At 36.5% G+C, this 22,021-nt stretch overlaps 1 protein-coding gene across 1 annotated transcript in view; it reads right to left on the bottom strand.

Annotated features, from left to right (window-relative positions):
- The window catches only part of LOC140045504 (neurofibromin-like), a 51,915-nt gene that overhangs the window by 13,947 nt on the left and 15,947 nt on the right, over nt 1-22,021 (bottom strand). The window contains exons 10-37 of the mRNA XM_072090439.1: nt 20,644-20,841; nt 19,449-19,559; nt 19,032-19,163; nt 18,625-18,821; nt 18,223-18,406; nt 17,687-17,873; nt 16,760-17,180; nt 16,594-16,651; nt 16,269-16,385; nt 15,490-15,711; nt 14,912-15,033; nt 14,583-14,699; nt 14,295-14,461; nt 13,964-14,175; nt 13,322-13,581; nt 12,833-12,925; nt 12,491-12,615; nt 11,958-12,129; nt 11,063-11,308; nt 10,494-10,646; nt 10,006-10,129; nt 9,538-9,675; nt 7,603-7,776; nt 7,257-7,358; nt 6,652-6,792; nt 5,908-6,174; nt 5,366-5,463; nt 4,919-5,093 (exon numbers count right to left, since the gene is read on the bottom strand). Of these exons, the coding sequence (XP_071946540.1) occupies nt 4,919-5,093; nt 5,366-5,463; nt 5,908-6,174; nt 6,652-6,792; nt 7,257-7,358; nt 7,603-7,776; nt 9,538-9,675; nt 10,006-10,129; nt 10,494-10,646; nt 11,063-11,308; nt 11,958-12,129; nt 12,491-12,615; nt 12,833-12,925; nt 13,322-13,581; nt 13,964-14,175; nt 14,295-14,461; nt 14,583-14,699; nt 14,912-15,033; nt 15,490-15,711; nt 16,269-16,385; nt 16,594-16,651; nt 16,760-17,180; nt 17,687-17,873; nt 18,223-18,406; nt 18,625-18,821; nt 19,032-19,163; nt 19,449-19,559; nt 20,644-20,841 (4,713 nt within the window). The remainder of the gene's footprint in view (nt 1-4,918; nt 5,094-5,365; nt 5,464-5,907; nt 6,175-6,651; nt 6,793-7,256; nt 7,359-7,602; nt 7,777-9,537; nt 9,676-10,005; nt 10,130-10,493; nt 10,647-11,062; nt 11,309-11,957; nt 12,130-12,490; nt 12,616-12,832; nt 12,926-13,321; nt 13,582-13,963; nt 14,176-14,294; nt 14,462-14,582; nt 14,700-14,911; nt 15,034-15,489; nt 15,712-16,268; nt 16,386-16,593; nt 16,652-16,759; nt 17,181-17,686; nt 17,874-18,222; nt 18,407-18,624; nt 18,822-19,031; nt 19,164-19,448; nt 19,560-20,643; nt 20,842-22,021) is intronic.

The raw sequence follows: 22,021 nt of genomic DNA on the forward strand, positions 1-22,021 counted from the left end.
TGGAGTCCCCTGGGTCTAGCATGTGTATTGTATGTATGTTTGCTGTTGGAGTCCCCTGGGTCTAGCATGTGTATTGTATGTATGTTTGCTGTTGGAGTCCCCTGGGTCTAGCATGTGTATTGTATGTATGTTTGCTGTTGGAGTCCCCTGGGTCTAGCATGTGTATTGTATGTATGTTTGCTGTTGGAGTCCCCTGGGTCTAGCATGTGTATTGTATGTATGTTTGCTGTTGGAGTCCCCTGGGTCTAACATGTGTATTGTATGTATGTTTGCTGTTGGAGTCCCCTGGGTCTAGCATGTGTATTGTATGTATGTTTGCTGTTGGAGTCCCTTGGGTCTAGCATGTGTATTGTATGTATGTTTGCTGTTGGGAGTCCTCTGGGTCTAGCATGTGTATTGTATGTATGTTTGCTGTTGGAGTCCCCTGGGTCTAGCATGTGTATTGTATGTATGTTTGCTGTTGGAGTCCCCTGGGTCTAGCATGTGTATTGTATGTATGTTTGCTGTTGGAGTCCCCTGGGTCTAGCATGTGTATTGTATGTATGTTTGCTGTTGGAGTCCCCTGGGTCTAACATGTGTATTGTATGTATGTTTGCTGTTGGAGTCCCCTGGGTCTAGCATGTGTATTGTATGTATGTTTGCTGTTGGAGTCCCCTGGGTCTAGCATGTGTATTGTATGTATGTTTGCTGTTGGAGTCCCCTGGGTCTAGCATGTGTATTGTATGTATGTTTGCTGTTGGAGTCCCCTGGGTCTAGCATGTGTATTGTATGTATGTTTGCTGTTGGAGTCCCCTGGGTCTAGCATGTGTATTGTATGTATGTTTGCTGTTGGAGTCCCTTGGGTCTAGCATGTGTATTGTATGTATGTTTGCTGTTGGAGTCCCCTGGGTCTAGCATGTGTATTGTATGTATGTTTGCTGTTGGAGTCCCCTGGGTCTAGCATGTGTATTGTATGTATGTTTGCTGTTGGAGTCCCCTGGGTCTAGCATGTGTATTGTATGTATGTTTGCTGTTGGAGTCCCCTGAGTCTAGCATGTGTATTGTATGTATGTTTGCTGTTGGAGTCCCCTGGGTCTAACATGTGTATTGTATGTATGTTTGCTGTTGGAGTCCCCTGAGTCTAGCATGTGTATTGTATGTATGTTTGCTGTTGGAGTCCCCTGAGTCTAGCATGTGTATTGTATGTATGTTTGCTGTTGGAGTCCCCTGGGTCTAACATGTGTATTGTATGTATGTTTGCTGTTGGAGTCCCCTGAGTCTAGCATGTGTATTGTATGTATGTTTGCTGTTGGAGTCCCCTGAGTCTAGCATGTGTATTGTATGTATGTTTGCTGTTGGAGTCCCCTGGGTCTAACATGTGTATTGTATGTATGTTTGCTGTTGGAGTCCCCTGGGTCTAGCATGTGTATTGTATGTATGTTTGCTGTTGGAGTCCCCTGGGTCTAGCATGTGTATTGTATGTATGTTTGCTGTTGGAGTCCCCTGGGTCTAGCATGTGTATTGTATGTATGTTTGCTGTTGGAGTCCCCTGGGTCTAGCATGTGTATTGTATGTATGTTTGCTGTTGGAGTCCCCTGGGTCTAGCATGTGTATTGTATGTATGTTTGCTGTTGGAGTCCCCTGGGTCTAGCATGTGTATTGTATGTATGTTTGCTGTTGGAGTCCCCTGGGTCTAGCATGTGTATTGTATGTATGTTTGCTGTTGGAGTCCCCTGGGTCTAACATGTGTATTGTATGTATGTTTGCTGTTGGAGTCCCCTGGGTCTAACATGTGTATTGTATGTATGTTTGCTGTTAGAGTCCCCTGGGTCTAGCATGTGTATTGTATGTATGTTTGCTGTTGGAGTCCCCTGGGTCTAGCATGTGTATTGTATGTATGTTTGCTGTTGGAGTCCCCTGGGTCTAACATGTGTATTGTATGTATGTTTGCTGTTGGAGTCCCCTGGGTCTAGCATGTGTATTGTATGTATGTTTGCTGTTAGAGTCCCCTGGGTCTAGCATGTGTATTGTATGTATGTTTGCTGTTGGAGTCCCCTGGGTCTAGCATGTGTATTGTATGTATGTTTGCTGTTGGAGTCCCCTGGGTCTAGCATGTGTATTGTATGTATGTTTGCTGTTGGAGTCCCCTGGGTCTAGCATGTGTATTGTATGTATGTTTGCTGTTGGAGTCCCCTGGGTCTAGCATGTGTATTGTATGTATGTTTGCTGTTGGAGTCCCCTGGGTCTAACATGTGTATTGTATGTATGTTTGCTGTTGGAGTCCCCTGGGTCTAGCATGTGTATTGTATGTATGTTTGCTGTTGGAGTCCCCTGGGTCTAGCATGTGTATTGTATGTATGTTTGCTGTTGGAGTCCCCTGGGTCTAGCATGTGTATTGTATGTATGTTTGCTGTTGGAGTCCCCTGGGTCTAGCATGTGTATTGTATGTATGTTTGCTGCTGTTGGAGTCCCCTGGGTCTAGCATGTGTATTGTATGTATGTTTGCTGTTAGAGTCCCCTGGGTCTAGCATGTGTATTGTATGTATGTTTGCTGCTGTTGGAGTCCCCTGGGTCTAGCATGTGTATTGTATGTATGTTTGCTGTTGGAGTCCCCTGGGTCTAGCATGTGTATTGTATGTATGTTTGCTGTTGGAGTCCCCTGGGTCTAGCATGTGTATTGTATGTATGTTTGCTGTTGGAGTCCCCTGAGTCTAGCATGTGTATTGTATGTATGTTTGCTGTTGGAGTCCCCTGGGTCTAGCATGTGTATTGTATGTATATTCGCTGTTGGAGTCCCCTGGGTCTAGCATGTGTATTGTATGTATGTTTGCTGTTGGAGTCCCCTGGGTCTAGCATGTGTATTGTATGTATGTTTGCTGTTGGAGTCCCCTGGGTCTAGCATGTGTATTGTATGTATGTTTGCTGTTGGAGTCCCCTGGGTCTAGCATGTGTATTGTATGTATGTTTGCTGTTGGAGTCCCCTGGGTCTAGCATGTGTATTGTATGTATGTTTGCTGTTGGAGTCCCCTGGGTCTAGCATGTGTATTGTATGTATGTTTGCTGTTGGAGTCCCCTGGGTCTAGCATGTGTATTGTATGTATATTCGCTGTTGGAGTCCCCTGGGTCTAGCATGTGTATTGTATGTATGTTCGCTGTTGGAGTCCCCTGGGTCTAGCATGTGTATTGTATGTATGTTTGCTGTTGGAGTCCCCTGGGTCTAGCATGTGTATTGTATGTATGTTTGCTGTTGGAGTCCCCTGGGTCTAGCATGTGTATTGTATGTATGTTTGCTGTTGGAGTCCCCTGGGTCTAGCATGTGTATTGTATGTATGTTTGCTGTTGGAGTCCCCTGGGTCTAGCATGTGTATTGTATGTATGTTTGCTGTTGGAGTCCCCTGGGTCTAACATGTGTATTGTATGTATGTTTGCTGTTGGAGTCCCCTGGGTCTAGCATGTGTATTGTATGTATGTTTGCTGTTGGAGTCCCTTGGGTCTAGCATGTGTATTGTATGTATGTTTGCTGTTGGGAGTCCTCTGGGTCTAGCATGTGTATTGTATGTATGTTTGCTGTTGGAGTCCCTTGGGTCTAGCATGTGTATTGTATGTATGTTTGCTGTTGGAGTCCCCTGGGTCTAGCATGTGTATTGTATGTATGTTTGCTGTTGGAGTCCCCTGGGTCTAGCATGTGTATTGTATGTATGTTTGCTGTTGGAGTCCCCTGGGTCTAGCATGTGTATTGTATGTATGTTTGCTGTTGGAGTCCCCTGAGTCTAGCATGTGTATTGTATGTATGTTTGCTGTTGGAGTCCCCTGGGTCTAGCATGTGTATTGTATGTATGTTTGCTGTTGGAGTCCCCTGGGTCTAGCATGTGTATTGTATGTATGTTTGCTGTTGGAGTCCCCTGGGTCTAGCATGTGTATTGTATGTATGTTTGCTGTTGGAGTCCCCTGGGTCTAGCATGTGTATTGTATGTATGTTTGCTGTTGGAGTCCCCTGGGTCTAGCATGTGTATTGTATGTATGTTTGCTGTTGGAGTCCCCTGGGTCTAGCATGTGTATTGTATGTATGTTTGCTGTTGGAGTCCCCTGGGTCTAGCATGTGTATTGTATGTATGTTTGCTGTTGGAGTCCCCTGGGTCTAGCATGTGTATTGTATGTATGTTTGCTGTTGGAGTCCCCTGGGTCTAGCATGTGTATTGTATGTATGTTTGCTGTTGGAGTCCCCTGAGTCTAGCATGTGTATTGTATGTATGTTTGCTGTTGGAGTCCCCTGAGTCTAGCATGTGTATTGTATGTATGTTTGCTGTTGGAGTCCCCTGGGTCTAGCATGTGTATTGTATGTATGTTTGCTGTTGGAGTCCCCTGGGTCTAGCATGTGTATTGTATGTATGTTTGCTGTTGGAGTCCCCTGGGTCTAGCATGTGTATTGTATGTATGTTTGCTGTTGGAGTCCCCTGGGTCTAGCATGTGTATTGTATGTATGTTTGCTGTTGGAGTCCCCTGGGTCTAGCATGTGTATTGTATGTATGTTTGCTGTTGGAGTCCCCTGGGTCTAGCATGTGTATTGTATGTATGTTTGCTGTTGGAGTCCCCTGAGTCTAGCATGTGTATTGTATGTATGTTTGCTGTTGGAGTCCCCTGGGTCTAGCATGTGTATTGTATGTATGTTTGCTGTTGGAGTCCCCTGGGTCTAACATGTGTATTGTATGTATGTTTGCTGTTGGAGTCCCCTGGGTCTAACATGTGTATTGTATGTATGTTTGCTTTTGGAGTCCCCTGGGTCTAGCATGTGTATTGTATGTATGTTTGATTGTTTGTATTGTTCATGTAAAATCCGGAATAAATTTAATTGGCGACATTAATACATAAATACTACAAAAGCACAAAGGTTTTCCAGATATACTGCTCAAATGTTGTTCTATGTTGCATGAGTACTCACTTTGATAAAACTGTCCAGTACGTTGTCCAGAATATCCTCCACCCTGCCTATTGTACCCCAGATCTTGGCCTGTATCGACGGGTACATTTCTTTCTCATCTATCGTCATGGTAATCAGTTTGTCTAGAATGACATTTAGCTTCATACGCTTTGTTTCATCTGTCCTTTTACAGAACCTTTAGAAAATATTAAAAAATTTAAAAAAAAACAAAATATCATGTACTTATTCGAGCCAAATTCTATTTACTGGACACCCCAAACAATTTAGAAAAAAAATTCTACTTTTTTCAGTAAAGAATATAGCAAATAAAATTATAAATGAGAAGAAAAGCAGGTGCCTATTGCTAATGCACCTGCTATTGTTCTTGGTCCAAAAACAACAAATTATTAAAGTTTTTTTTCTTCATTTTAATCGTCTTGTTTCCTATTTCTTACAGAAATAACTTACCTTGAAAGGTTCGGTAACCAAGGTGTCATATACTCCAAGCATAGGTGTTTCATCTCAATACTTGACTTACGAAAACCAGAAATACATTCTTCAAGAAACTGAAAATAAAATAAGTCAATGGTAAAACTAATGGCAACTTTACAAACAAACAACAAAAAACAAAAAGATTGCCAAGTCTAAATCAATTAGTTAAGTAAAAAGCAGTAACCTGGTTCCTCTGCTTCTTCTTAATTTTTTGGTTATCTAATATTATATTATAATTCCATATATAATTATATATATATTAATACTACATCAGCACTGATGAAGGGCTAGTGTTGCCCGAAAGCTCTGTTAATTTTATGGCTGTTTTACTTTATCATTTTGATTTAGCTTTTTTTTTGTATCTCCATTGAGATCCAGCCACTGATACCCACAGCATTGTCATTTTTTCAGTATTTTGCCTTTTGATTTTAATACTGTATCAGAGGTGTATGTTGGTTGCTGTCTGGCATCCCCTAGCCTATGGCCCTGTATATAAGACTAGCATTATTATTACTAACCTCAAGAGTAAGATGGCTCTCATTAACTGCAAGTGTTGTACTGATAGACACTATAAACAGGGTGTTGTTGGCAGGTATGCACAGACTTGATGTTTCAAGTAGTTTGCCTTCCATTGAAAGATCAAAACTTGCAGACAATGTGCAGAGTAGGTTATAAGCTGCTGAGCGTAGACTAGGGTCGTTACTGCCTAGGTTCAACAGCGCCATGTTCAGTAACGTCCCAGGAACGTCTGTCGGTCGAATCTTTGCATGATCCGAGGCCATGTCCTGAAAATAATTAAATGTAATTGTATTATTACTTATTTGTTCTTGGTTGTCTTGTAGCGTCCACCATGATCTGTACACCGGCATTCAGAGACGCTTTTTGAATTTTTATTGTACCCAAATGCAATTTACGTACACAGTACACTTTTTATCCCATCTGAAGGACGAGGCAGTTCTTCTAAAGGCAGTACTAAGGAGAGGAAATTACAGACTAGATTGTTTTAGATCTAATTTAGTAGGGCAGGTGGTGCCCGAGTCCAGGATTACCAAGACACAACTGGTGCTGACCGGGTTTCAATTAGACCGATCCCTGGTTAGCGACGAAGGCGTATGTATCCCCTTACTTCGGTTTGGGTTTTTTTTGGCATGGTTGAAATCCCTTTTTTCGTATTAGTTTATGTACAGTGCTTAGAGGTTTCACAACATTAAGCGCTATATAAATCTAGGATATTGTTATTATTATTAGATTGAGAGTCTTACCGATTTTGATATTTCATACTTGTTCTTGATTTGCTGTATTTCATCTGCAACAGTGTTGCTATTGGAATGATAGAAGTGTAAACTTCTACCCTCATTTCGCAGTGAAAGTTCAAATTGATTCTCATTTTCTACTAAAATTATCTGAAGAAAATAACATTGGAAAAATCAATGAATAATTTGTTGATAAAAATGGAATTTATAAATGTCAAAGTACAAGTAAGTGTGCAAGGTCATAGATTGGTGACAAACTTGACATGACATGAATACCCAAACTTGAGTCATGGTTCTGTAACATATTTACCTGTACTTTATTTTGGGGAAATCTGGGTTCTTTAAAGTGCACATGGGTAAACTGTGTACACTTTAAGACTTGTTCTACCACTAGAACTAGGAACAAGTCGGCCTCGAACCCATGCTGGTATTATTGGCTCTTTAGATACGGTAAACGGCACCCCTGCATTAACCGCTCGGCCATATATATACTTTAGAATAACCATTATTGAATACTGTAAATTGTTATTGATCTTGATATAGGTAAATAAATTCCTTTTTTTTCTCGATACTAATTATCATGTATAAATCTAGAATGAATGTTTATGTCTTACCTCGTTTACGTCAGCTATTTGATAAATATCATTGAGAAGCACTTGATGCGCTAACAACTTTGTCTTCTCAATGGATGTGATTTGAATTGCACTTTGTCCCACCTAGTAAGAAAGTGTCAAAGGTCAAACAAACATTCTCAATTGTCTCACCTGGTTGGAGAGACAACAACCGGTGACATCTTTTTAATATTGCTTTTTTCTCTTTCTCCTAGGCATTGTATTTTTATATTTCGTTATATTTTCTTTTATATTTGTTTACATACTTTTTTTTTTAATTTCATACTCATCCATAACAATAGCAAGAACAGTAATTTGCAGACTCGGTTAAAGAATAATAAGTACTTACTTTAATAGTGACTTTAATGTCTTTATTAGAATCGCTGTACCGCCGCTGTGCCCCGTTGAACACCGTACAGTCTTCGTCGATGGACACGGTTGATTTTGGCAAACGTTGTTGGTCCAAGTCGATATATTCCTCTAACTTTCTCGCCGATTCAACAAACACAAGACGTCGGTTACCCTGTGAAAATGAACAACAAAACTTTAAAAAAGAAATGCTAAAGAAAATTTGTCAAGCAAATTTTGATAGTTTATTAATGCACAAGTCTCAAAAACATTTTGCTGTAATATCTTTAAAAAGTTGCGGATGATTGTTGCGCTCATGTCCTGTCAGAGAGTTATGCAAGAGGCTCTAGTAGTTATGCAACAGGTTCTAGTAGTTTGGTCCATATATATTGTAAATGCATGTTAGGTTTTGTTAAATTATGGATGTCACAGTCACTCATGCTGTGTAATGTAAGACCGGATCATGCCAATCCATTCATATTCCATGTTTTACCTGTTTGTAAAATGCTGGGATAGGAATAGTCAGCTTGTTGTAAAGGCGGGTTGATGAGACAACCTCGCGAGCGCTGTGTTCATGTGGAGAATACACAAAAGTCCTCTGAACACAATATATAATAGAGTAAATGCAACAAAATATATTTACATAGTGGTTCATAGTGGTTTAGTCTTAGATACAGGGCTGGTATTTTTGTCAAGGAAGTTAAGTAATGCTTAAATGAAAAACTGTGGAATTATATATCAAACCAGTTCTTATGGAATAGAAGATAAGATTCACCATCATCTACACTATCAAACTAGTTTGACAAAAAAAGTGTGATGGGCCCAAATGTGATAGTGATATGCTCAAATATGGTAGTGATATGACATCATTATGTTAAATGAAGTAAAATAGTTCAGATACTTGTTTTTTTGCTGTGCACATTATGATAAATCTGACGCTACAGTAGGACTTTATAAATGGACTTCCATAATGCATATAAAACTATGTTAGTGTTAGTCAAAGTGCATAAATAAGTCATAGCATTTGTTTTCATCAGTAATTTTCAAAGACAAATCAAAAAAAGAGGAATACTATATGTCCAGTGACAATCCTGTATGTCTCCAACACTGTAGTCTGAAAAGTAGTCATTCATTTTAGTAGATTATTTACTCACTGTTAAAGATGTATTGTCCCCATAACATGAAAAATTAAGATTAACAAAATCAGACTTGAATAGGCCAATTGAATCACTTCCATAGAAAAAAATGTTTTCACTTATAAAATGACAACAAAAAAAAACGGTTCAATTCAACCAAAAACCCATTGATTTCCAGTCAATTTGACTATTTTCTGCTTTAAATTAGAGTTTTTCGGGTAAAAGTGAATAATTATTATGTGAGATTAAAATGGCAGATTCAACAAAAACATTAAAAAACATTTTTGTTTTCAGGGGGACAATATATCTTTAAATTGTATCTTTGTATGTGTGCACAACTATGAGTTGATCTGGTCTTCCATGGATTTTTTTAAAACATTTTTATTTATTCCAATTTCTGGCAATATCAAAACAAAGGAAGGCAGACTAACAGGTGATAAACAGACAAATTAATCTACAGTTACATGTACAAGAAACAGACCAACAAAACAGTATTGAGTATAATGTAAGTATGTGTTTATGGTTTAAAGAATTTGAGCAGAGGATGGAATGTGGAGAGTGGAAAAGGCAACAAGTTACAGGATGAAAATAAGGTGATGATGTAAAAGAGGCAAAAAGTTAGACGAGAGAAAAGGTATGTTAATTAAGTTACAATAGGATGAATATAAGACGGTAAGAGGTGATGAATAAAAAATGGTAGAGAGAAAGGGTATATTAATTGAAAAACTGCAGTTTATTGGGCTAACATTTAAGTAACAAGTATTTAAATTGTAATTTCCGGGTTTTTAACGATGAGTTACCTTAAGGCTTGGTGATAAAATCCTTTCATGTCGCTTGATGTAGTCTCTCAAGTATGTGTTGCAGTTGTATATGTAACCCTGCCAAAGATTGTTAAACACTCGCTCACCAAGCATTAACCACCGATTTAATTGTGTTTGCTAATATAAGGACAAAGAAAACGATCATTAACACATTTAAACATTGATCGGTACTAAATCTAAATAAACTGGAGTTGTAACTTTACTTTATATGGAGCTGGGGTTCTGTTAGGCATTTGAAATCAGCATTGCTGACTCTTATGGCAACCCATGCAACATGCCTTTCCTCTGGTCAAGGACGAGAGAAGCCCTTGATCAATGTTAGGACCAATCAAGGTGCTTTAAACAGTCCTGGCTTTGTTTGTATCAAAACCTGTTAGTGGCGGTAATTATCGCTGTTGATTTTGATTGAATAAAATAAAAATAAATTTATTTATTTAAGCTAGTTACCTTAAACCTGTTATCTGGTCCAAAGAATGTACAGTCAATAACTACTTCTACAGGCCTCTTATCAAACTCCTTTAAAGTGTTCATCACATGACACAACAGGTGATCTGGATCCACCTGACCGGACCTAAAAAGAAACAAGTGATATATGAAATCGGATGTCAAGTGTATGTGTTCGATCAAAAAGAATATCTTAAGCTCTGTCTACACTATTAAACTTTATGATAAAAAAAATGTGATATGCCCATATATGGACATGGTGATGTCATATCACTACCATATTTGGGCATATCACTACAATATTTTTTCAAACTTGTTTGATAGTGGAAATCGAGCTTTAGTCTGAAGTTTTTTCTGGCAACCAGAATAAATCAAGATTCAATGTGAATGCAGCTTAAGTATAATTTCTTACTTATATCTCCTTGCAATGTAATAAAACACTGGATGGAATCCAGATTCAGTGTGAATGCAACTTGAGTATAATTTCTTACTTATATCTCCTTGCAATGTAATAAAACACTGGATTGCCCGCCATTGACGTGCCTGCTTGGTAAAATATCTTCATTGTTCTCAACTTTTCCAGCTCCTGACTGTTACCACGTTTGGCCATTAATTCTCCAAGGCCTCTGAGATCACCACTGAATCTAGAAAACAAAGATCCGGCATTATTTAATTAATGTAGCATATAAAAAACACAAAGTTGTTAAATACCACATTTTCATAGCGCCCTTCCCATGAATAATCATGCTCAAAGGCGCTTTACATAGCACATTATTACCACGGTCATTTTTTGGATCAAATACGTATTGAAACATACTCCAATAATAATGCAGCTAGTAATCAGCGCAAAGTTGTGTCTTGATCTAACCAGGTTCCCATTTATACACATGGGCGGAGAGAGGCATGTATGTGTCTTGCCTAAGGACACAAGCACTGCGGTGAGAGTTGGATTTGAACCTCGATCTCATGATCAGTAATTCAACGTCCAACACACTGCGCCACATGCCCTCACACCTGGTGTTGAAGAATAAATAGAATTGTTATAAGTACAAGTACTTACTGAGTATCCAGTGTGACCTTGCCATGCTCTGGTGGACCAAGATAAGCCAACAGTGTTATCAGCTTGTCAAAGGGCCTTCTACCAACTGCTCTGTGATCTCTACTACTTGTTAAAAAGTCACCCATCTTCTCTTGGTTTAACCAGAGTAGCCGGTGGAGGGAATAGATATTGACCTCTGTGATGAAAGAAACCGTAGGACTCATACAGCCTCCTGACTTGCAATCAGAAGCAATCTTCATGAAAAACCTACAAGATATAGATAGATATAGTTTTAATTTCAATTTATTTCCGCATACACCACCCTTGTTTCTGATGTTTCATCATTTTACTGTTATTTATGTGTCAACCTATTTTTTATAATATGCATGATGTATGGATTCCAAAAAACACATATATACATGTATGGAGGATCAGATGTACCTATCAGTTCAAAAAACATTTATTTATTCAACAATGGCATTATACAATAATATAATTATAGGTGTGTACATAAATGAAAACATAGTAATAAGCCATCATTTGGGGTCTTCTCTAGAAGAAAACAAGTTTCTTGTCTCGAGAAAGACCCCAGAAACAATACACATACATTTAAACTAATACAATTTACTACATAAAATAATAAATAAAAACAAAAACGATGAAATAAAAATAGAATCTATTTCTTTCTATAGAGCGAATCGTAGACAATGGTTCAGGACTAAAGAAAAGTGTATGCATAAGGGATTTAAGAGCAGCATGAAGGCAAATTTGCAACCAAAGAAGCTCTCCCTATGGTTAAGCTCTGTACCATATTTGGGCACAACACTACTATATATGGTTACATCACACTTTTTTCTAGTTTGATAGTGTAGACAGAGCTTTTCAAAATAGAGATGATAAATTTATTTAAACTTACTGTCTTCCTTCATCAAACTTCTCTTTGAGGAAGTCATTAAACGGTAGCATGTACTGTTCCTTGAAGAGCACATGATTGGCGATGTTCTGCAGCATTTTGGTAACCAGCTTCAGCCCACGTTGCACCTTGGGTGGCGGCTTGCGATCGACTATCCTATGCTCTACAGGGGACACTATCAACAAGAAACCATATAATTATAATTATAATTGATAAGAAACTATTTATTCCCAACCTCTCGTATTGAGAACCATTATAACACTAGAGAACATTATAGAAAATATATTGTAAATTATTTCAAATTTATCAACTAAAGGATAGAAATGTGTGTTTTTATCTGTTTCATTCATGAGGAAATAAATTTGCAGGTTGAAGATAATAGAGATAATATAGATAAGATAACCGCTTTTTAAACTTAAGTTTCGAGCAATAATGTGTGTGTATTCTATATTTAAATTTTTTTGTTTATATTTTATATATATCTGTTTACTATGATAATGGACAAATAAAGCTTTTCAGTATTTAAAAGCACTTACCTATAGCTGGATTAATAAACCTAAGGAAGATGGCACTACCAATAGCACTGATAGCATTTTGAGGAAATCGATGTAGCACAACTTGGTAAAGGCAGTGTGCCATACTGCGCAATTGGGAAGGAAATCTAAACAAGAAAAAAAACATTATGTAATTAAATTACTTGGCATGTATAAATGCTTTATTGTTTAATTATGTACAATTAGTTCTTGTTAATTTTGAAAGATATGATTGATGTTTCTGTTTCTTTGTTGTTTTAAAATGTTGTATTTGTTATCTGAGGTTCCACCTTGTGAGGTGCCTGTGTTAAATATTGAATAAAAAAAAAACCCTGTTGAACTTACCTATCTGCTGAACTAATAATGGTGTCAAAGAACTTCTTGGCAACATATAGAAGATTTCTTTGATTGGATTGTAAATTTTCACCTGGTTCTAATCTGTATTTGTAATTCAAAATAGATTTATTTTTTCATTTGTTAATCAACACTTGAAAAATGGTAGGGTTTCATAGTTTTTTTAATAGTTTTAATTTGCCTCAAAATATTCATGATTATTCTATTCCGTTCTAAAGGTAATCTTCCTCCTTAAGGACAATTTACACAGGTGAGCGGTAACGGTAATACAAATATAGAATCTATGTTATTCCTTATGACTATTTACTCACAGCGTGGAGCGGACGGGAGGTTTCCACTCACGATAGATACAGATTGTACGTGGGACAAGCTACACGGTTTTCCACTTACCGTTACCGCTCGACTGTGTAAATTGGCTTTGAAAGCTAAAATTGTATCTGGTAGGAGGTTCCATCAAAAGTTTGATATATAATAGCTTACCTTGTGGGGTCAACTTCAAAGGAAGGAGGCATGCCTGGGGTCTGGATGTCCATAATAAGGGGCTCTAATATCGTATGAAGGTAATTGGCTCCATACATCTTAAAACAAAAAGCCATAATCTTGCTACAGAGGCTATTCCCCCTGAAAAGTGTCTGCATACAATCTGCTAGATCCACTTCTTTAGAGAATAAATTCCAAAGGAGCTGATAAAGAAGATGCTTAGCATCAAATAATGTTACAAAAACTCTTGCAAGTTCATCCTACAAAGAAGAAAAAATTGTGTCAAAATGTTGAATAATAAACTATTAGAAATAAGAAAAACCTAGCTAAAGGCTGGTATAGTATTTTCAGAACAGATGACCGATGGGTATACTAGACCAATGTTGTACACAATTTAGAAAAGTCAAGTAAGTAAAAAATGGTTTTAAAATATGTATGATTGCAATTGCATCTGTATTTTAATCAAATATATGGTCTAACAGGGCAAGAAAAACTGTTTTTATTCTGGTTGTGACCTTTATTCACAGTTTTATTTGCAACTCACATTATTATTTTTTATTTATATTGACTGTATAATAAATAAATTGAGCTGTTGTACAACCGAATACGAATTAAATACTCTAAATTTCACTTAATACATACCATTTGTGCAGACGGTACGACATTAGCAAGGGCCATGGCAATAGGCAGTTCACCACTGTTCCCCATCATCGTAACCAATCCAACTAGACGATCAAATCGATCACTAAGTACAGTTTCTGCAAGAGTATCAAATTCAGTTCCTTGCTGTAGCAATTGCGTCAGAACCTCAAGGAATGCTGCCCTCGTTTGTACATCACTATGGTAACCAAGCCCTGTAACAATAGTAAAAATGTTAAACATTGCTGGCAAAAAAAAATTTGTGAATTCCATTAGTGTTTCTCAAATTAGTGAAGATTAACTACGGTCTGATTCGATTCAAACTACAACTTACAAATGGAATGTGTAAGTCCGCACTCAATGTTAGCACTAAGCAGGTTGGATACTGCGGATATGGTATGATTACGCAATGCTACACTACTCGCTATCTGACGTTGATTCATTTGAGTGTGATTCGGTTCGTCTGGATCGTCAATAAATTTCATGAACAACTTTAAATATCTGAAAGAAACAAACAAAACAAACTATTACAATGGCTAACAACATTTCATGACCTTATCTGACCTTACATACATTAGCCAATCAGATAGTAAGTATACACTTATTATTGTTGAAGACTTACTTTTGAAAGAGCTCAGATTTGGCTTCCATCAAAGTACCATTTTCTCCTTCTTCTGTTTGCAGAGGAAGACTGACTAAGAGGCTGGCAATTGCCTCCATAGTAGCTTCTCCTAATTCCCTGCAAGTCAAACAGGATATAAATTAGTTACTAATAATGTTTACGCACTTTATTATGTTATGTTATATAAACTGTTATTGTAAAGAAATAAACATAATAATAATATTAATCAATAAAACATACACGATGCAAGATTCAGAATGATAGAATGTCTTAATGAAGGTGTCAAATTAAAGACCAAAAATGGTTTTAACAACAACAACTTTCTTTACCTGAGTCTTGGTTTATCATGACTTCTGGAGATGCAGAGGATCCAGTCAGACAGGTGGTCTACTATCTTATTCCGGAACTTAATCTCCTGGCGGAAGGTTAAACTATCTCTTCTATTCATCATCTATTGCAAAAAGGTTTACAGTTACTGTTACAAACTCTAAAAACTCTATAACGATCAATAATTATTTTAGAAAATAAAAACTCTCTAAAAACAAATTATATTACATATTAATATGGTAAAATGTATATCAAATGTTACATATTACATTATGTACTAAACTTTCAATATTTATAATTACTAGAACACTTCTAGAACTACTAACACCTTTTCCTTACAACTTTGTTTATTAAGCTTGTGGTATTTGAACTACCGCTGGTCAACTCGATTCCTAGTGTGAACAAAGATTTCATTTCATTTCATTTTTATTTATTTCACAATTATTTAGTTATCAATTACGTCATAATTGCAATACAACTGATAACAAGGATCCGGCATAAAAAAGCTGTAGCTTCGTTTAATTTAGTAACGGATGGTGACCTAAGTACTTTGCTTTGTTACTTTTCTACCAGTACTTACACTTTTATACAAATGACAAAGCTTAATCTTAAGCTTAAGATGGTTTTCTTGGTTCATGCCTTGGTCTACCATGCGTACGTATCTGATGAGCAGCACCATTAGTGTTTCTATGCTAACCATTCCAAGATGTTCATTGGCTGCTTCTGTTGAGTTCTCTAAGATGTTCTGCAGGACTGATATCAAATCACCAACAAAAAGTGTGTTTGAGTCACTTGTAACAGGCTGAAATTTAATAAAATAAAATTTAAAAATTTCTTTATTTACTAAATCAATCATTATTTTCCATCATAAACTGGTACTGGTTCAGGTAACAGTCTACATAGAGACATCTGGTAGACATCAAATTAAGATGTATAAACTGGTACTGGTTCAGGTGACAGTCTACATAGAGACATCTGGTAGACATCAAATTAAGATGTATAAACTGGTACTGGTTCAGGTAACAGTCTACATAGAGACATCTGGTAGACATCAAATTAAGATGTATGAAAAATACAAATCTCTCTATTCACCAAAGCAATCATTACTTTTTTTACTTAACTTAATTGTATTTAAATTATTTATATTGTATTACGTATTAACTGTTTTTATGAGCTCTGTATTTAATGTGACAATGCCAAAGGAAAGCAAATTTACAACATTTATTGGACGAATAAATATATACCCTATATCTTATATACCTATCTTATATCAATTTAAGATGGAGGATGTATGAAAAAGACAACACCTGAAAAATGTTGGACTACATTTACAGTAACAATACATAATAGTGTACTCACTTGTCCCTTGGAGCTTGTAACTCTCCTTTCTAAGATATCTTTAATCTGATCAAACAACATTGGATACAGCGACGGGTCCAGCTCTTGTCCTAAACTATCTTTTACAGATTTCTGAATCTAGGACAAATATTTAAAGACTTACAGTTAAAATTAATGCAAAGATAATGTTATAAAATATCATTTACTATGAACAGTACACAATGCATTACAATATTAAAGTCATCTCATGCATTATGTCAGACAAATATCTACAGTATTTATAACCCTTATAGTAGTTAAAATAAAATGTTATGTAACTTTTATGCAGTTAAATAAAGTCACTTACCAGTGCTCCATACTTATCATTCTTGCATTGTAAAAGCAGTAGCATCCTTTCAATAAATCTTAAAAAATAAAAAACTTATTATTTATGTTTAATATTATCTGTTGTTTTGTTTGACCTTTGGTAGTGCTGTGCTACAAGTGCTTAAACAATCAAGGCTTATACTTACAAGTTTGTTGGGCAGGAAACATGATCAACAGTAGTGGCTGGACCATTGGAGACTACATTTGGTTTTCTTGGAATGCCTTCTGGTGCGGAGACAATTGTGCCGAGCCTGGAATTAAACCGATGCGATTTAAAACAGACGCCACCAAGGGCGCACAAACAACCCATCATGTTCTGCCATTCAAAAATCATATCCTGTGAGCTTTCATCTTGGTGAACTTGATTGTGAGACGGTTTGCGACTACGGATTTGGCTTCTATCAATAATAGGGTTATCTTCTGTTTTCATCTTGGGGTAGGTAGATAGTTTGGCACTCATTGTCTCCCATCTTTCGTAGATCTCTTTCCATGCCTGCGTGTTTCCCTCTGTGGCTACCTCGATCTGACGCAGTAATTCTGTTATTTTCTTCTGTAAGGAAGCTTTGGCTATAACAAATTGTAAATGAAATAATTAACCGATTATTTTAAAATATTAGTAGTTTTTACTAGTTTCAGAACTAGACTTTATTTATTATTATTTGATTTATATAACATTGTGATTTGCTTTTGTTACAAAAAGAAAAAAGTTGTTTTTAAAAAATGGGAATTCTACAGCTCTGTCTACACTGTCAAACATTATGTGACAAAAACATGATAATGTCATATCACTACTATATTTGGTCACATGGTCAAATTACTTTGATAGTGTGGACAGAGCTTTAAAAAGACAGTTGATATTTAGCCAGGACAAATGACCACCACATTAACATTAACATTTCAATTTATATAGCGCCTTTACAAGGATCAAAGCGCTTTACAATGACCGATCATCTGGTGAACATAATTATTATGTCATACTCTACACTATACATACATAATTGTAATAATTGTAACGGAGAACCACAAATTTGGTTCAGGCCTCTCATACATGTAACAGACAACCTGTCTCATACCTGTTCGGTTGTAGCGACTTTCAGAAGCAAAGTCTGCATACACATTGTAATTAGGAACAACTTGGAGAATGTAGTAATCATCAGCACCCCAGCAGATGTCAGCCTCCTCACAAAGATGACCAAAACAAGACATTGATACCAACACAGTCTCTAAGTCTGAACTACACAGATGCATTAAAAACACAACCTAGACGAAATCAAAAAAGTTCATCATTTATTTTTATTTATTTCATACGCATCCAACAACGAGTAACTCACCAATTACAGGACTATTTAATAATTTATCATGCTTATAAACTAAGTCTCATTTGAGTCTTAGGCAGTGGAGTTGAAAGAATCATGAGTTACACCCCTGACACTAGGTCAGGATTGAACCATAGTCCTTGGGATTAGAAGGCAAGCATGTTAACCACCAAGCTACAGCTCCATGACAGCATGAAAGTTTACCATAGAGATAGTATAAAATACTGGAGAGTCAACTAGGCAATCAGCAAAGTTTATAGAATCATTAAACAATCTTCCAAGTTGAAGCTCACCTCTAGGACATTCTGTGCCTTGCTCATGTTGGGTATATACTGGCTAACTGTAGCATGGTCCTTGAACTTGTTAAGAAACTTGTTTCTAAGCGCCAACACCTCACTAAACCATTTTAAGATGTCTATTACGTTCATAATCTGTTGGTTTATCAGCTTTTGTGAAACGGAAAACAATACTTGGTAACTGAAATGATAAACAAAATAAAAATGTATTGAATAATATTTATATACATACAAACACAAGATGCCTAAAGATTCATCATAGACCTAAATACTTTAAATAGTAAGAGTAAGACTGAATACTCTATGGCTTTTAAAACTCAGTTTGAAAATAATCTCTTCATTCAACAAATACAAAAAATATATGATTTATAACCCTTTTTTTTATTAGCTGATACTAACCTGATGGACCAGAATGTCTCTACGTAGGCCTCCCTATTCCACAGTTCAATATTCTCTGGCTGGTGGAGCTTCAGAAGTGCTCCCATGGCTTCTTGTGACACCTCAGGCATTATGTGATACTGACACATTAAGGTCACCAGGTTCATGATCAACTCCAGTGTGCTCTTCTGCATCTCATGTCCTTGCCGACCAGTGTTCTGAAAATAAAGTTATCGTAAATAACACAATATAATAAAATACCAAAACATAGAAGATTAGGTCTTAGTTCAGCTTTCTTATGTTTCTAGGTAGTTTGTTGGTCGTTCAAGTCAAATAAACATGTTTACTTACATGCTTTTATACATTCACATACAATATTTAAAGGTCAGACAATTTGTGGAACTAAAATGTTTTTGATAGTAACAAACCTGCAGCATAAATTTAGGATCAGCATGAATAAGACGAACAAGCCAAAGTATAAGTTGTTTGTTGCTAGGTAACTCGTCAGGTGATTTCAGTCTTGATGGATTTAATGTTAATATCTTTCCACGGAGTGATTGCTGGAAAACAAAACAGCGTCCATTTAACAAAATTAAATTAAAACATTTTGAACATTAAGTGTTTTGTCAAGTTTTCTACTTAGCTGCGTTTTTGTGTACACATAAAATTAAAATACACATTTTGTAACGTCACTAACAAATTTGATCAAAAATATTAGAATATTTTACAGGCATTAGAAGAAATTCTACACCACACGGTAAGAAAAGAGAAATTGCATACATTATGTAAAGTTCTATGACATCAAAATGTACAAATTTGATCACAATCTAGAATATATATCATACCTTTACTCCTGGAGTTGGATTCAATTTTAAAACACACTCTCTAAACAAGTTCCTTATTTCTTCAGCTTTTGATTGGAGGCATGAGATGGTAGGCCACCAAGACAGGGATGACTAAAACAAGAAGAAAATCAACAAATTATTCAATGAAAAAGTTAAGGGGATATTATAATATAATACATTTATTTTCCTCCAAAAATATAAATAAATGCATATATACACTATCAAACTAGACTGTGTGAAGAGTGTGATGTGCCCAAATATGACAGTCATCATGTCAAACTAGATTGTGTGAAAAGTGTGATGTGCCCAAATATGACAGTCATCATGTCAAACTAGATTGTGTGAAGAGTGTGATGTGCCCAAATATGACAGTCATCATGTCAAACTAGATTGTGTGAAGAGTGTGATGTGCCCAAATATGACAGTCATCATGTCAAACTAGATTGTGTGAAGAGTGTGATGTGCCCAAATATGACAGTCATCATGTCAAACTAGATTGTGTGAAGAGTGTGATGTGCCCAAATATGACAGTCATCATGTCAAACTAGATTGTGTGAAGAGTGTGATGTGCCCAAATATGACAGTCATCATGTCAAACTAGATTGTGTGAAGAGTGTGATGTGCCCAAATATGACAGTCATCATGTCAAACTAGATTGTGTGAAGAGTGTGATGTGCCCAAATATGACAGTCATCATGTCAAACTAGATTGTGTGAAGAGTGTGATGTGCCCAAATATGACAGTCATCATGTCAAACTAGATTGTGTGAAGAGTGTGATGTGCCCAAATATGACAGTCATCATGTCAAACTAGATTGTGTGAAGAGTGTGATGTGCCCAAATATGACAGTCATCATGTCAAACTAGATTGTGTGAAGAGTGTGATGTGCCCAAATATGACAGTCATCATGTCCATATATGTTTGATAGTGCAGACAGAGCTTTAGACAAAAGAAAAACTTTTGAATACAGTATATATAAAAATACACATACAACACAATGTACAACAAGGCTAACACTTAGCCTATCCTTCTCTATAGAAAATGATGACGGTAATACGTTCCCACATGAGGGTTGCGGACTGGTCCATTATAATACAGGGGTGTTCTAGGAACTTTTCACTTTCGTATCTAAAGCCCTCCCTCTGGAGAGCACGGGCTATTGTCGGGCACGATATAGACATAAAAATACACATACCTGGGTGATAATTGTATGCAAAGATCGGACTAGAACCAAATGGAAGAGGGCAGGAGCGCCAGGTCCCAAACATGCCTGGAAATGATCGGCGTAATCTGGTTGAATACGGAAACATGCAACAGCGCACTCTACCATCAAGTCAATGTCAGATGATAAAAGCCCTCTTGTGAACGGTTTGTTGACATTGAACAATAATGCCTGTAAATAATTATTGAAATAATTTTAGAAAATTATTGCAGTATAATCACAAAATGTCCCTTCAATGTAAATATTGTAAAAAGTTCTCTAAACTACATATGCAAACTCATAAAATGGGAAACTAAATTTCTTAGCAATAATGACCAAATAAAATGCATTCAAAAAGCGGCTTTTAGTGACATATAATATTCATACATTTATTTATTGTTATAAAATGAAACAGAAACCATGTTTGCTTATTTATTAAACATTTTCAAATCTACTTTAAAAAATCAAAATACAGATCTTAAAGACCCCTTCCCTGCAATTTTGGACGTTTTTTGGAAAATAATACATATATATCACTTTAAAAACATTAAACCATGTCATTCCTTGTCTTAAATGTACGTTTTATGGTAAATTATGATACAAAGTGAGAAACAATGCACTACATTACCTAAGTAGCTCGCGGCGATCGACCTCTCGTGGACGGTCTTAGGCCTAGCCTAGCTAGGCTTAGTTTTGTAGGCCTAGCTGGTAAACATCGATAACGTACGAACATCCTACGCTAGCTATATACCTAGCCTGACGTTGTATAGTTGCTGCATTAATTGTCTTTCTATTTTTGCCAGACTCCGTTGATACAAATTGGGGAAAACCCGGTATTTTCGCTGAAAAGTTAGGAGTCTTCCATTTGTTTTGGCTTCACGATCGATCGAAAAGTGGGCGAATTACAGGTGAAAAACAAAAATATCAATCCGCGCGCAATGCATTTTGGGATTTATAGCGGGCCGCTATAATTATTAGAATCGATTTATTTTTCACATTTTTAACCGTTTAAAGACGAAAAAAGTTATCGCAATAGGACCATATAGTATTATTTTTACATTAAATATAGTTTGTGATCTTAAATTAGATCTAAAAAACGTAGGGAATGGGGCTTTAAAAATGTAGGTCAAAGAGAGATTCATAAAAAAAAAACCAGGTCAATTGACGACCTCATCAACTACAATCATTTCTACTACTCTTAGTAAAAAAATCAATAGAATTTCAATTGTTCAGAGACCTATACATGCGATAATGAACTGACCATTTAGAATCAGCTTCTGGCTAAATCAGTCTTCTTTCACAATTAATCATAAACACTGTAGTACTGTATTCACCTGATTCATTTCTAATTACCCAGTTTTTACATTAATTT

Source organism: Antedon mediterranea, chromosome 3 (genome assembly GCF_964355755.1).
Source record: "Antedon mediterranea chromosome 3, ecAntMedi1.1, whole genome shotgun sequence".
NCBI lineage: Eukaryota > Metazoa > Echinodermata > Crinoidea > Comatulida > Antedonidae > Antedon > Antedon mediterranea.